This window comes from Mirounga angustirostris, unplaced genomic scaffold (assembly GCF_029215605.1).
Source record: "Mirounga angustirostris isolate CCGP_5_RB_7025 unplaced genomic scaffold, mMirAng1.0.hap1 SCAF_1, whole genome shotgun sequence".
NCBI classification, from domain to species: Eukaryota; Metazoa; Chordata; class Mammalia; order Carnivora; family Phocidae; genus Mirounga; species Mirounga angustirostris.
The window spans coordinates 17981280-17995125 of record NW_026991709.1 but is presented as its reverse complement, the minus strand read 5'-3'; the positions used below and the strand labels follow the sequence as shown (position 1 = coordinate 17995125).

Below are 13846 nucleotides of genomic sequence, written 5' to 3'. Positions count from 1 at the left end.
TTAGAGAATGTTTCTGTGCTTTTAAGTATGTGTATTTTAAGTACATTTATTCTTCCCCCAAAACACATGGGAGAGTAGAAAAGGAGACTAATACATTTATATCTTCAATTACTTCACGACTGACTTGATTTGTAAATTGGACAAAAGAAGTATAACTTCTCTTTAGTTTTTTGGTTTTTCTTTTTACTTTTCATCCTAGAAAAAAATTAATTACACAGAAGTAGAGAACAAAGGATAATGAGTCTCTATCCATCACTCAGCATTACCAATTATCACTTCGCTGATCTTGTTTCATCTATCCCTACCTTTTCTGTTTTTGCTTGAAAATTTTAAAGAAAATTCCAGACATATCATTTTACTTCAGGATCTAGTTTTAGTTTTTGAAACAAGAGACAATTTGGAAATATCTCCTCGTTTATGAGATGATAGGACCTTTCCACTGATTTGTTCAAGGCAATAAACAGCGCTGAATTAAAAGGTCATTATTCCATCTTAACATGTTACTGTTAGTGCTTCTTGGATATCCTTTTTTGTATATGGCTAAAAGGAAAAAAAAAAATTCTCTGCCCCTCTTGACAGTTTCCATAGGAAAATGAGGACAACTGAAGAGGACAATTTAAGTAATGTGAAAGTTATTTTCACAAATTTTTGTAAATGAAGAGGACTATTGTTGTCACATCTTAGCTTTATGGAAAATTGTGGTTTATTCTTTTGCTCTTAGCTTTGATGAATTCTTCTGTTTTATAGATAATCTAGGATACTTGAGAATGTCAGTGTGGATCTTGAGCCCAGCTTTTTCCTTAACACTAACATTTGGCTACTTTTGCACCCTGCACAGCTTGGGAACTAAAGCACTTGTTCCTAACACAATGAAACACACATAGATACACGAGCCATATGGATTTTATGCCTGATAGGAATTTATGAGTTTGATTCTCCTGGATCTCCTCCAGTTGCTAGGTACACACTTTTTTTCCTTAAATTAAAGCGTCAGTAACTCTAAATTCTTGGGGATTTGCTGCTCATTCATCCTCTTCACTGACAAATAGAAATAGGGAGGTAGAAAAATATAAAATGGTGGAAAATCCAAACACACTTGAATTTGAAATCGATTTTTATTTTTTAATTTTTTTAATATATCTTTTTAAGATTTTATTTATTTATTTGTCAGAGAGAGAGAGAGTAAGCACAAGCAGGGGGAGCGGTAGACAGAGGGAGAAGCAGGCACCCAGCTGAGCAAGGAGCCTGATGTGGGACTGATCCCAGGACTCTGGGATCATGACCTGAGCAGAAGGTAGCTGCTTAACCGACTGAGCCAGCCAGGTGCCCTGAAATTGATTTTTAAATAATTTTTAGTGATATTTAGTATACATATCTTTGGAAAGTAATACATATACTGAAATTGTAATACAAACTGACCAGTTTTATCTATCTTGATTTTTGCCTCCATACTGAGAATGGCCATCATCATTTACATATCAACAAAACTGACTTTCCTTAATGTTATGCTATCGCAAAAATGCTTCAGCTTTTAAAGGGCTTATTGGGGGCAAACAACAACAACAAAAAACATAACATTTACAGCGTCTCTAAATTACTGACTAGAATGAATTCACACAATGAAAACCACTCCACTTAAGGTTTTCCTACCCTTTAAAAAATAACTTTTTTTCTGATTATAGAAAAGATACAGTTGTGTTTTGGTAGAAAATTTGGCAAATACATAAAAGTACAAAGAAGAAAATAAAAATAGCCAGTTGGGTTATTTTTGTGTATATGCATTTTTAAGTGTGAGAATGTGTATATGTGTTTGTATATACAACTTTGTAGCAATAATACGGTTGTTTTTTTTTTAAGATTTATTTACTTATTTTAGAGAAAGAGAGAGAGAAAGGGTGTGAGTGGGGGAAGGGGCAGGGGGAAAGGAAGACAGAATCCTTAAGCAGACTCCACACTGAGCACGGAGCCCCACATGGCGCTTGCTTCCAGGACCCTGAGATCATGACCTGAGCCAAAATCAAGAGTCAGACACTTAAATAACTGAACCACCCAGGTGCCCCTAATATGGTTAAATGCTTAAGAGTGGAGAGGGTACAGCTCTTAAGGTTGGCTACCTGGATTGGAATCCTTGCTCAGCTGCCTGCTATCTGTTCTATCTCAATCAAGTAGTTCAATTTCTCTTTGCTTGCTTCCTTTTCTAACAGATAGTAATAGTAATAATATCTACATCAGAGTTTTTTTTGGGGGGAGGTGGTTATTAACAGAATTAACTTATGTAAAACACACAGTTAACTTCCAGGGATGTTGGCCATCATTATTACTGTCTGTGATTCACGTTTTCTTATGTCATAAATAGTCCTCAGCATACTCCTTTAATGCCTGTATTCAGATTTATGTAACATTCATATATAAATCTTTGTGAACTTTTTTGATTATTTAGCACAGATTCCAAGGAGTGAAAATTTCTATGACCAGTAGTTTGACTATGTTTAAGGGTTATTCATTGAATAAAAATATCGGACAGGCAAAAAATCTAGGAACTGGGGAAATAAGAGTGAGCAAAACAGGCCCAGAGCTAGAAGAGTAGAGGATTTTTGTGAAAAGTGGCAAGAAGGGAAAGTGCAGAGTGCTTTTAGAGTGTCACCTAGCTAAGGGTTCTAGGAGGGTTTCCCTGGAAAAGTCACTAGATACGTGTTTTGACCTAAAGTTTCTTTGCTGCCCAAATGGAGTATCTTAAACTGCTTGGTTTATTGATAAAAAGAAAATCTTACCAACAGAGGGCTGAAAAAAAATAATGAGGCAACTTAGAAAGTTGTTTGGCATTGCCTTGGATGGAGAATAAGGGATGGTGGAACGTCTTTTGGCTGCTTTTATCTTTGTGTCCTGAATTTCAACCTCCTGCTTACCACATCCAATCAATGGAAGGCTTTTGAGAGGAAAGGAAGAGAAAGAAAGAAAGAAAGAAAGAAAGAAGGAAAGAAAGAAAGAAAGAAAGAAAGAAAGAAAGAAAGAAAGAAAGAAAGAAAGAAAGAAAGAAAAGAAAGAAAAAAAGAAAAGGAAGGTAGGAAGGAAGGAAAGAAGGAAGGAGGAAGGAAGAAAGAAAAAGAAACACCTCATTGGTGAACTAGGCGAGATCAGCAAATGACTTCTTTATATTATAGATTATCATTTTAGGGATACATTTATCTTATTTTATCAAATAGCTTGTATAGTGATTGAGGTTAAGGGCATTTCTTGCATGTGTGCATCCTCATTGTCACTTACTATGGGGATTTGTACACAGTAATCTAGGCAAGTAAATAATGATGGTAGTTGGAACAAAGAGCATGTTTGGCCACTGAATTGCATGGCCAAATTCTATGTTTAACTGTGTTCTATGGAACCAGGACTAGTTCCCAGGGTAAGACTTACTTGACTTTTACCTGTCAGTTCAGTGGCCAGTAGGTAGGAAAAGACTAAGCCGGAGACTAACATGGCTCTCCCCTCCCCTGCCCCACTTTCTGACCTATGCACCTGGAGAATCTTATATTCAACTGTTCAGGGGAAGAACGCTTTGAGTAATTCTGAGGGCAAATTAGAAATGATCATCTCAATCTGAAATTAGCATGTTATATAGAATTACTTGAGAAAACTAAGAAGGGTGAAAAAAAGGATGAAAATGTAACATGGGAGTTGTCTATGGTTAACCACATAATCCAAGTCTTCTAGTAAATAAGCTATTTCCTGAGAGAAATGTAGTTACTTTGGAAGCGGTCTCAATGTTTAAAATCATTGATGTACCCTTTAGTATTTAAATTACAGTGATTTATGGAAGGCCTCCCAGAGTGTTCCAGGGTTTCTCCAAACACCTCATGTTCCTGAAAAGCAAGTAGAACATTCAGACGGCTGGGCTCACCACGTAGGTCTATCCCCAAATGTTATTTATGAGGCATCATTTTCTACTCAGCACCTTCAATGCTTTCACAAATTTTACTCACATGATATAATCGAAGAGACACAAGTTCAGAATGCATCCGGAACCCCACCTTTTCTCATTTGTGTTATATGTCCAAAGTTGGCAAACTGCCCACAGAACGAATTTGGCCCGGTTTTTGTAAATAAAGTTTTATTAGAACACCACCATGCCCATTCATTGATGTATTGTCTATGGCTGTTTTCATGCTACAACAGCACAGGAAAGTAGTTGTGACAGAGATGATCTGGCCAACAAAGCCAAAAATATTTACTATCTGGCTCTTCACAGAAAACATTTGCCAACCATTGTTGTACGTTTAACAAAATCTATCACAGAGGATATAATAGGTTTCTCTTTTGGTAGCAATCACATACATTAAGGATACATAAAATACATTTAATTAGAATGAAACCTTATTTCTATAGAATTTAAGAAAATTATTCAGTCTTCAAATTCAGTATTTGTGTCTCAGATTTCCTTCCCAAGAATTAATTCCCATTTAAAAAAAAAAGACACACACATTCAAAAAGTGTTTTCTTTTATTATTTCTAGTAACATATATCGTATAAATACTCTATTTTTATATGCCCTTTTACAAAAGCGATATAACTTAAAAGTTTTATCATTAGAAAGAAATGTATAAAAATAAATATGTTATTATAGGCATTTATTACAAACTATAGTCCTTCTTAGAAGGAACACACAAATACTTATAAAGTATATAGGATTTATAGTAACATATTTTACTATATACATATGGAAAAAAAAGTCATATTCTCTTTCATAGTAGAAGAGCTGAACAGACATTCACCAGGATATGACTGTTGGACCAGCTGCTGGGGATGGACCTGCTACCCCTCAGTAGCCTCCCCACTGTGAGACAAGTGATCTCCATGTCCCCAAACACTGGGGATCCCATTCTACACACCCCATTCTTATACTGGCATTACATCCTTTTTGTATGATCACCCTGTCTTTCTTGAGACATGAACGGTTTTTTTTGTTTGTTTGTTTTTTGTTTTTTTTAACATCCACATTCCTAAAGTAGGCTTACATATAGAGGAAAGAAAATAGGAGGTACTGAGCCCACCTTGCCTCCTCTGGCTTTTCCGAGCATCTGATTCATTGCTGCTTTTTTAACCCTTGTAGACTTCCTGCATTTCTACAAACACGTGGAATTATTTGTCAAAATGAAATCACGAATAAAGACACAACAAGGGAACAAGAAAGTAAAGATGGAGTTCACTTGAGTCATCTGAGGTTGTTAAGTATTTCTCTCGTGGTGGACAGTCTTGAATTCTTACCTCTGGGTAGAAAAGATGGCAGAAACAGGTAGCAGCCATAATCAGTGCTGGTTAAAGATGCTATTTGTACCCTTTTCCTCCCTCTGTTGTTAGTGAGGTAAAGTAAGCCCTGTCTGAAACTAAAAAAAATCTCTTCTCTCTCCTGCTTTCCATTCCCCAAACCGCCTGATACAAAGTATTTAATCAGTACCACAAAACAGGGATTGTATACTTCTTAAACTAAGTGTGACAATCGTTTCTATTTTTTTTTTTTAAACTTGTCATAGATGTAACAAAAGGAATAATAATAATGCCCTGGGGCTTTATCATGCTATATCATTGCTCAGAGATTAATAACCCTCATTAACTACCCTATCAGATTTGTAACTGGCAGGATATTCTGACGATCTAACTTCTTCTCTACCTACCTCTACCCTCCCAACTCCTCGACACTCCTTGTCGCTCACTGGCAAGGTACACTGGATCCCTCCAGCCTTCTTGATTTCAGTGCATCAGCCCTTCCACACCTCGTCCTTCCCTCAACGCCGACGCTGCTTAACTACATTCTGCCATCGTACAAAAATCTATGTAATGCTTCGGTTTCTTCAAAGGATCACAGCTCTCGTGAGACAGGACCCCCCCATCGTGGGACAGACACTGCAAGGTTCTCTTTTTGTAACCCTTCCCGCAGGTCTTGGAACATGGGGACCAATCCCCTAGCTGCCAGTGGGGGCAGGGCAGGTCCGCGCAGGGTCTGGTGCTGGCCGGCTTCACTTCCTTGGCGCACTCGGAGGCGGGCTGCCCGTTAATGTCCCGGCACTCCACCAGTCTCCGCTGCCAGCCCCGTCCGCACGACTTGGAGCATTCGCCCCACTCTTCGATGACCCATTCGGAGAAAGTAGGGATGGCGTTGAAAGATTCCTTCTTCTTCTTCACAAAGTAGGTGTACTTGATTTTGGGGCGGAGGGCATTGCCCACTGTGAGGACCTGGATGGTTATGGGCTCTTTGAGAGGGCTGAAGCTGCGGATTCTTTCCAACGAGGCGGAGGAACCACTGTACCTCAGGACGGTCCCTTTGTAGGTAATGTCTTGCTCTAAAGTGGACAGAGTGAAGTCGCCATTCAGGATATAGGTGCCATCGGCAGCTCTGATGGCAAGATAGCTCCCGTTATTTCTGGATCCCCGGTGATTCCGCTGCTTCACTTCAATGTTTGTGGCTCCAGCCGGAATTGTGACGATATCGTGATATCCAGGTCTGCGGGCCAGAAAAAACAGACAGAAGAATCTCTCAGTCCCTTGGCTAATTCTGTTACTTAGCCTGAAACCGTGCTCGTCATTGAGCGTGGGATTTTTACCAGACTCGTAAGATCACATCTAAATAATATCTTTGGGAGTACGTTTTAAAACTCACTTTGCACTGGTCACCGAGCCTGATGTTTTCTTGCACGTAGATCCATTTCCTCCACAGATGCCACATTTATCAAACTTCTTTTTGGAGTCTATGATACGATCGCAACCAGCTTTTACACACTGTCCCTGCACGCAGACGGAGGTGGAATCTGGGCTACACGGGGTACCGTCAACCACCTGAAGAAGGGAAGAGCAATATATCTGGTGTTACGCGTTAACATAGGAAAGAGATGGTGCCCTGATAATTAGGAAAGTTTCTCTCGTTAACATAATGTCTCTGCTTTCCCGACCATCATAGTTAAAAGAGAACTCGACGTCGGTCATGTACTACCCTTCTTGGTGACTTTTCCCCCCAGTAGATGCAGACGTCTGAAAAAATTATAAATTGTTTTGATGATTTGTTTATTGACCCATCTCACTGCTAGGGGTCAATGAAAGCAGAGCTTGTCACTTTGTTTCCTGCGGTCTGCTCGGTGCCTAAAATAATATCCGGCAATCGTAGATGCTGAATATTGTATGTTAAATCTGCAGCCGGGAAGTATTTTCACAGCCTACGGTGATTACCGCACATGACAACCTCAACCAAAATTCATTTCCTTTTTTTACCTCAGAACCAGATTTATCCCCTCGGCAAAAGAGCAAAATGATGCTTTTTCTAGTTCCATATAAGTCCTCAAACACAAGAGTTACCGACGCCCAGACTTCATTTTAATAAGTCCATTTGCACATGCTACTGCCAATCACCAGTTAGTACTTTGGTCCTTGCTTAAGCTATTTTCCAAAACCACTGGGTGGTTGCCATGTGAATTTATCTAACCATAATGGGCTTTTCTTTGTATATCAGAGTAATAACAAGCAATGATAAGAATCCTGAGCGCTGGATTCAAGCTTTATTCATAACTGACAACGATAGTACACTCAAAGTGGGCAGTTGCCAATGTATCTAGAAGACAAGGAGATCCGATTTGAAATGGAACAGGTTAATATATAAACTAATGAAACTGCATCACAGGTTGTGTGAAAAAGTCACAGTTCAAGCCCTCGTTTCTTAGGCAAGAGTATGAATGAAAGTAACTACCTTGGGCTGCAAAACGAAGAAGAAGCCAATGCCTTTGGCTTGACAGATGAGCTTGCATCTGTCCTTGGGTGAGACTCCAGCATACTTGGGTGTCCACTCCACTGCGGGCCCACTCCCAAAGGAGACTTTAGAAAACTCATTGTGTGCCTCACATTGTTCCTCTCTAAAGGTTTTTCCTGGAAAGAAAAGGATACAATGACATCATCAGTTTTCAACCCTTATCTGCTGGCTTGTGGCCACATGGTTTTTGGCCCATGTCTACTCACCATTGTTGTCTGGACAGTCCTCGATGTTACATGACCTGTAGCGCACGCGCTTGCCTTCACAGTACTTCCCTCCATTTTTGGGGACCGGGTTGTCACATTCCCTCATTGTGTACTGAACTCCTCCACCACACGTTCTCGAACATTCTCCCCAGGGTCCCCATGGTCCCCAGCTTCCATGAACAGGAGTCTGAACGGGGACACAAGCGATCAACATTAGAACTCTCTACGGAGGTCTTTTTAGGAAATACAAAAGAAAAATAAGGCATAAAGAATCAGCTGTAAAAAGAATCATCAAAGCCACAGACAGGGATGTTTATGGTGGTATCCGATGCTCTAGCATCACTTTGCTCCTTCCAATTCTGGATTTTAAAGGAGTGTGCACATGTTGCGATAGAAAAACTCACATGGAAGTGCATCTTGTCCGTCTTGTTGACACACTTGCCGTTGATACACCATCTGCCTTCCCCACAGCTGGTGCCGTCTGCCCAGGGGAAGTGTTTGGTCTGACACACCAGCAGCCCGCCAGACGTGCCTGTGCACCAGAGAGTCATGCACGTGCTGGCTGCATCCAGGCAGTGTTTGGAGTCCTCCCCAAAGGTAAACTGGCACTGCCGGTTGGCATCATACAAGGTCCCGGGGAGATCCGAGGGGAGCTGGATGGGGCTCTGGGGCTTGTCCATCAGACATTCCCCTGCAAAGGAAATGCCAACTCGTATCATAAAGCAGGAAATGAAAACACAGTGAAGGCAGATCAGTTTCAGAAGATAGGTATCACAGGACATGCGATACAGCAGAGTGATCTGAACACTAGAGCTTCTGGGGAAAATGCCAGAGAGGTTTTAAATGATTTGTAAAAGATTGTCCTCAAAGGGGTATTTCTGCGTTAACAGTGATGGTAAGTTACTGTTCTGCTAAAAAACTCAAGTTAATGTACGTTAGGAGTTACTCGGCCAGAAGAATTATCTGTTATTGGGAATTGAGATCTAAAAACGTATGCTCTTGACAATGAGAGTAATTTGGAAGGAGGAGAAATAAAAAGAACCAAGAAGGAGAGAAAGAGCTGGTTTAACTAGAACCTTCCATGTGGAAGCTGGATTACATCTAGAAAGAGGAGCTCAAGTATCTTACCATGACCATTATCCAGAAATGATGTAATCATGTAGGCACTGCAGGGAGACCAGGGCTGGCTGTGGTTCAAGTTGGAAAGCATTGACGCCATCATGTGGGAATTCTGGTCAAGGTCATTAATGCTGGCACATTGCTTTGCATCGTCATGGGGCATGTTAAACACGTGGCCTAAGGAGCAACCCGAAACCCACATCAAAATATAGGTCATTTGCAGCATTTCCCCCCCCATCGGGGATCCATCTGTCTCAAAGTGATATTTCTAGAAGAAATGAACTAGTTTGGACACGACGTGCCTGTTCTTCACAAGGTGCAAACAAATAGGTGAATTTCCAAAGGTCCAGAGCCCCTCTTATGTTATTTTGAATCCCAATATGGTTGGCCGTGTTTAGAATAGTGGAAAAAAAAAAATGCTTCCCGCAGTTTCTAGAAAGCTCTGGAATCTAAAATAGCAATATAACCTGCCAGCTCCCCCCGTCCCCCATTCAATGAGCACACGGTTTATTGGTCTGATAACTCATGAAGCAGACTCCACTCCTACCCTGAAATGGACTCACCTAGTTCATGAGCTGTGGTGAAGGCGGCTTGCAAGCCATCATCTTCTATGACTGAGCAGCTTCGGCTGGGATCACATATGGTTCCAACATCAGCCATCCCAAGAGTGTCACACGTCTGGGCCCCACACAGGTCCTAAAAGGAACAGAGGTGGGTCCTGACTCATAGGGACAGAGAGCACGAACCTTGGGACCTAACCTTTTGGCAACATGTATCCCCACGTTTGTTTGGGAGCACTTCCACTCACTGTTGCTGAGCTGTCCTTTTGGGACCACTCTGGGCGACTTTAATTAAGATTTTTCTCTAATGCTATTCAAACAGGACTGTGAGACTTGAGATATTAAAATTAAGGAAGACCTAAGGAAAGGGGACCAGGCTAGCCAATTAAAAAAAAAAAAAAAAGGAAGAGCAAAAACACTGGGGAAATGCCTTGTGAGTGTTTGCTTGTGATACAGCGGCCTCCCCAGAGGCCAGTCCCGATCTGCAGGGTCTTGCTCTCACCTGTCTGGTGAAGAGAATCGCCGTGTCATAGTGCTCTCCATCCCGGTCACTGGGTGGGTTGTGCTGCTTCTGCCAGTGGCAGAAGTTCCGTAGCGTGAGGGCGGCGTTGGAGGTCACTTCTGGCCCCTTCTGCTCCTCGTAGATGACCAGGATCTTCACCACCACCAGGCTCACTGAATTCCGGATGCTGGGGTGTTTGTACAGTCTGGCTGCCACCGAGAACAAGGTAAGCAGGTAGTGCTTCAGGCCGCTGCCGTGAAACTCGGCCATGGACTGGTCGGCCACGAGCATGGTCTCCACATAGCGGTGGCTGGACACAAACCGCTTCTTTCTTACGCTTCCAGCTCCTGTCAAGAGACAAAAAAGATCGTTTGCTCAGGGGCAGTCTTGCCAAGAATAGTGACCTGCCCAGAGTATATAAGGAAAGCCTAACCCGTCAAAGCAAATAAGCCAAAAATACACCTGGAACAACAATAACAAAAATATTTGCACCTCTTTTCACTGAGAGTGTTATTTTTAAAGTTTTTTTTCCCCTTTATTATTATTTTTTTTTCTGTCTACCTGAAATATAAAAGCCATGTGAGTCAGTGAGGGTTCAGCCTTTTTTTTTTTTTTTTAATTTTTTTTTTTTTGGTGAGCAGGATTTCTTTTGTCCTCTTTGAAATCCTATAAGCTGAACAAGGCAGTATGCTCATCATCCTACCCAGCTGTAGTAAAAACTTGGAGCAAGGGCAGCCCGCAGAGCCCCTGAGTCACTCTTTCACAGGCCAGGACTCAAATCCTGAATGAGATCATCCGACTCCACGTGGAAGGCCCAGGGCAGGGCTGGGGCCTCTGCCAAGGGGCCGGGCCTGAAGGAATCTCAGCCTGCTCTGCTCTCTCATTCCAGGGGTCCCTGGGGGTGTTCCGCTCTTGCCAAATCCGGGCACAAGGACCACACACTCTGCCCAGCAGCCTACTGCCCTACTCCCACTGCCCCAGGGAACTAAAGTTCCTGCCTTGAGCTGTGGGGCCACGTTTGATTATGCAGAAGAGAGCCCTCTGTCTCTTGACTGAAAACCCAGCCCCCAGGGGAGCCCTAACTGGACGCGGACCCTGTAAGGGCTTCAAGGAGCAGACGTCCAGGGGGAAAAGAGGAACATCCGAAAACAAGACACGTGAGAAAGTTCAGGACGAAAAAAGGCACCAAAGGGATAGAATGAAGAGGACAGGGCAGTAAGCACCGCACACCCCTGAAAGAGTCAGGGTGAGGCGTTGCAGGAAAGATGAGCAGTGACTAACGCTCAACCGAGCTTGAGAGCAGAATTTTGGCCGCGAGAGGGAGCGCAAACTGGGAGGCCCGGTGGGAGGCGCGGAGAGGCGGGGCCAGCTGGGCAAAGACCTCCCAAGCAGGTTCTGCAGAGGGGCCCCGCCGCCGCCAGCCGGTCGGGGTCAGCCGCTTAAGGGGGAAAGGGGCGCAGGCGGAGGCCAGCGGAACAGAAACCTAGCGCAGGCTAGGATCCTGTACAGGCTCGCGGGTTGCGCTCGGCGAGTTTGCCGCCGCTCCTCCGCCCGCCATCTCCGCCCTCCTCCGGGCGCAGGGTGCGCGCACGGGCAGCACCTACGAGACCTAAGCGCAAAGTTGCAACCCGACCGAAGAACACATGCACCGGCGTTAAAAAGAAACTAACAGGACGGCAAGAAGTCATACGCGCTCACACGAAACTAAGGTGGAAGGAGTAGGGTTACCAACTCCTCCCTTCCCTGTCGAAACGCTGCGCCTTAGCAGAAAATCGCTGATTTGTCTGTCTTCTCTTGATCATTCGTTATTCGGGCAAACGGGATTCTGTTCTAGCAGGCTGGGCTGAGCTCGACAACCCAGACCTCAAGCCACATTCTTCCACACCTGGCCTCCGTCCTTTCCGCAGACATGTGTGCCCGCCTGCGCACAGGAGTTCACCCTCAACACGCGCCGCACAGAGACAGTGGGGAAAGGGGGATGAATGGAGAGACAAGTGAGAGCAACTCTCCAGGGATCCATACCTGTCGGCTGTCCCGCCCGCTGCGGCGCCGGATCCCGCCGCGGCCACTGCGCCCGGGCGTCCTCGCCCTCCCGGCCCGCGCCCCTCGCGATCCGGGTCTCGTCGTCCGTGACCCCGCACTTGGCGCCGCCGCCGCCCCGCCGCCTCCGCCGCAGGAGATGGAACTGGGGCCGCTCCGGCGGCTCCTCCCCGGCGGCGGCGGCAGAGGGGGCGAGACGCTCGGTGGCGGCGACGGGCGCGGGCTGGATGAAGTACTCCTCGCCCTGCAGGTAGAAGGCGCCGCGCACGCCCTCGCAGAGGCTGAGAGCGGCGGCCGAGCCGGAGTCGCCGTTCACCGTGCCGGAGTAGAAGCAGTGCGCCAGGTCGCCGGCGGTGTCCGGACGCAGCGCGTCGGGCCCGGGCCTGCGCCCCACGGTCTGCAGCGTGAAACCCGGCGCCAGGAAGCCGCGGTCGGGCTGCAGCTCCAGGTGCAGCTGCCGACCGAAGGCGTCCAGGCGGAGGTGCGTGGTCGTGTGTCCCGGCGCGCGCTCCAAGGCGGGCTGCACCAACTCCTCGTCCTCCTCTGCGGGGCGCCCGCGCGCGCCCGGCAGGAGCAGCAGCGCTGCAGCGGCCGCGAGCAGTAGCAGCGCGGGCGCAGGCTGTGAGCTCCGAGGCCGCCGCGCCGGCTCCGCGTTCCCCATGTCGCTGCCTCCTGTGCGCCTTCGAAACCCCGCGGGGACCGGTCGCTGCGCCCGAGTCCCGGGAGGCACCGCGCGCCGCAGTGCACGGCGCGAGGGGGCTATTGTTCGGGTCGGGGGCACAGAGCCTCGCTGGCCTCACTCTGGGTTGTCACAGTTACTGTTATTCTTTGAAAGTGCGCGCAGAGCCGGCCGCGGACAGGACTCCCGGAGTCACTGGGAAAGAGGCGCTGCAGTTCCGCGGGCGCGCGGGAAGTTTTTCTTCTAGCGCAGAGTTGGAGGCACCGCGCAGCAGGGACTGCAGGGAGGCTGCTTGCAGGGACGAGGAGTGCCCTGGGACGCCTCCGGGGCAGGGGGCAACGGGCAACGCGAGGATCGGTGCCTGGAGCCCCTCTTCGGTCTCCGCCTTGGCCGCAGGGCTGCTGGCTTTGCGCAAGACTCGGTCCTCTCGGCCCTACTCTGCTGCGCCCTGGCTTTGCAGTGGCCCCTGGCGTGGAGCCGCTCTCCAGCGAGTGCAAAGAACCAGGCGGCCCGGGCCGCCCTTTTATAGTCTCGACTGCGTCTCCACCTCCCTCCCCCCACCCTTCTCTTTCCCTCTTGGCCGCCTTTCCATCCCAAAGACACCGCCCCCTAAACTCAGTCGGTGCTAAACCGCGCTCAGCGCCGCGGGCCCGGGCGGGGGAGGGGACGGCCTCCGCGCTGGCAGGGCGCCAAGGCCTCGTCAATCTGGGGGCGGAAGACGCAGGAGGGCCGCTGTGACCAGCACTTTGTGCGTCTGGGGCTGATGCGGGGAGAAGGTACTCCCTTCCACTGCGCCTTCGCTTTCGCGGGCTTCCCGGACCACCCTCCCTTCTCGCCGCCCTTGTGCGGGAGCGCAGTTCGCGCGCTGGGCTGCAGTTCCCAGAAGGGACGGTGGGGGTGGAGAGCTGAGTCCCTTCTCCCAAGATTTCCCTGCCCGGGGGCTGTCACTGTGCC

The 13846-nt window shown here is 46.6% G+C and overlaps 1 protein-coding gene across 1 annotated transcript; it reads right to left on the bottom strand.

Annotated features, from left to right (window-relative positions):
- Positions 1-4088: 4088 nt before the first annotated feature.
- ADAMTS1 (ADAM metallopeptidase with thrombospondin type 1 motif 1) lies at positions 4089-13381 on the bottom strand. The gene is made up of 9 exons (XM_045902607.3): positions 12196-13381; positions 10174-10520; positions 9675-9807; positions 9121-9288; positions 8397-8683; positions 7993-8179; positions 7727-7902; positions 6650-6825; positions 4089-6493 (listed from the first exon to the last, which is right to left on the bottom strand). The coding sequence occupies exons 1-9, from the start codon at positions 12872-12874 to the stop codon at positions 5794-5796; spliced, it is 2853 nt and encodes a 950-aa protein (XP_045758563.1). The 5' UTR covers positions 12875-13381; the 3' UTR covers positions 4089-5793.
- Between the last annotated feature and the right edge of the window lie 465 nt (positions 13382-13846).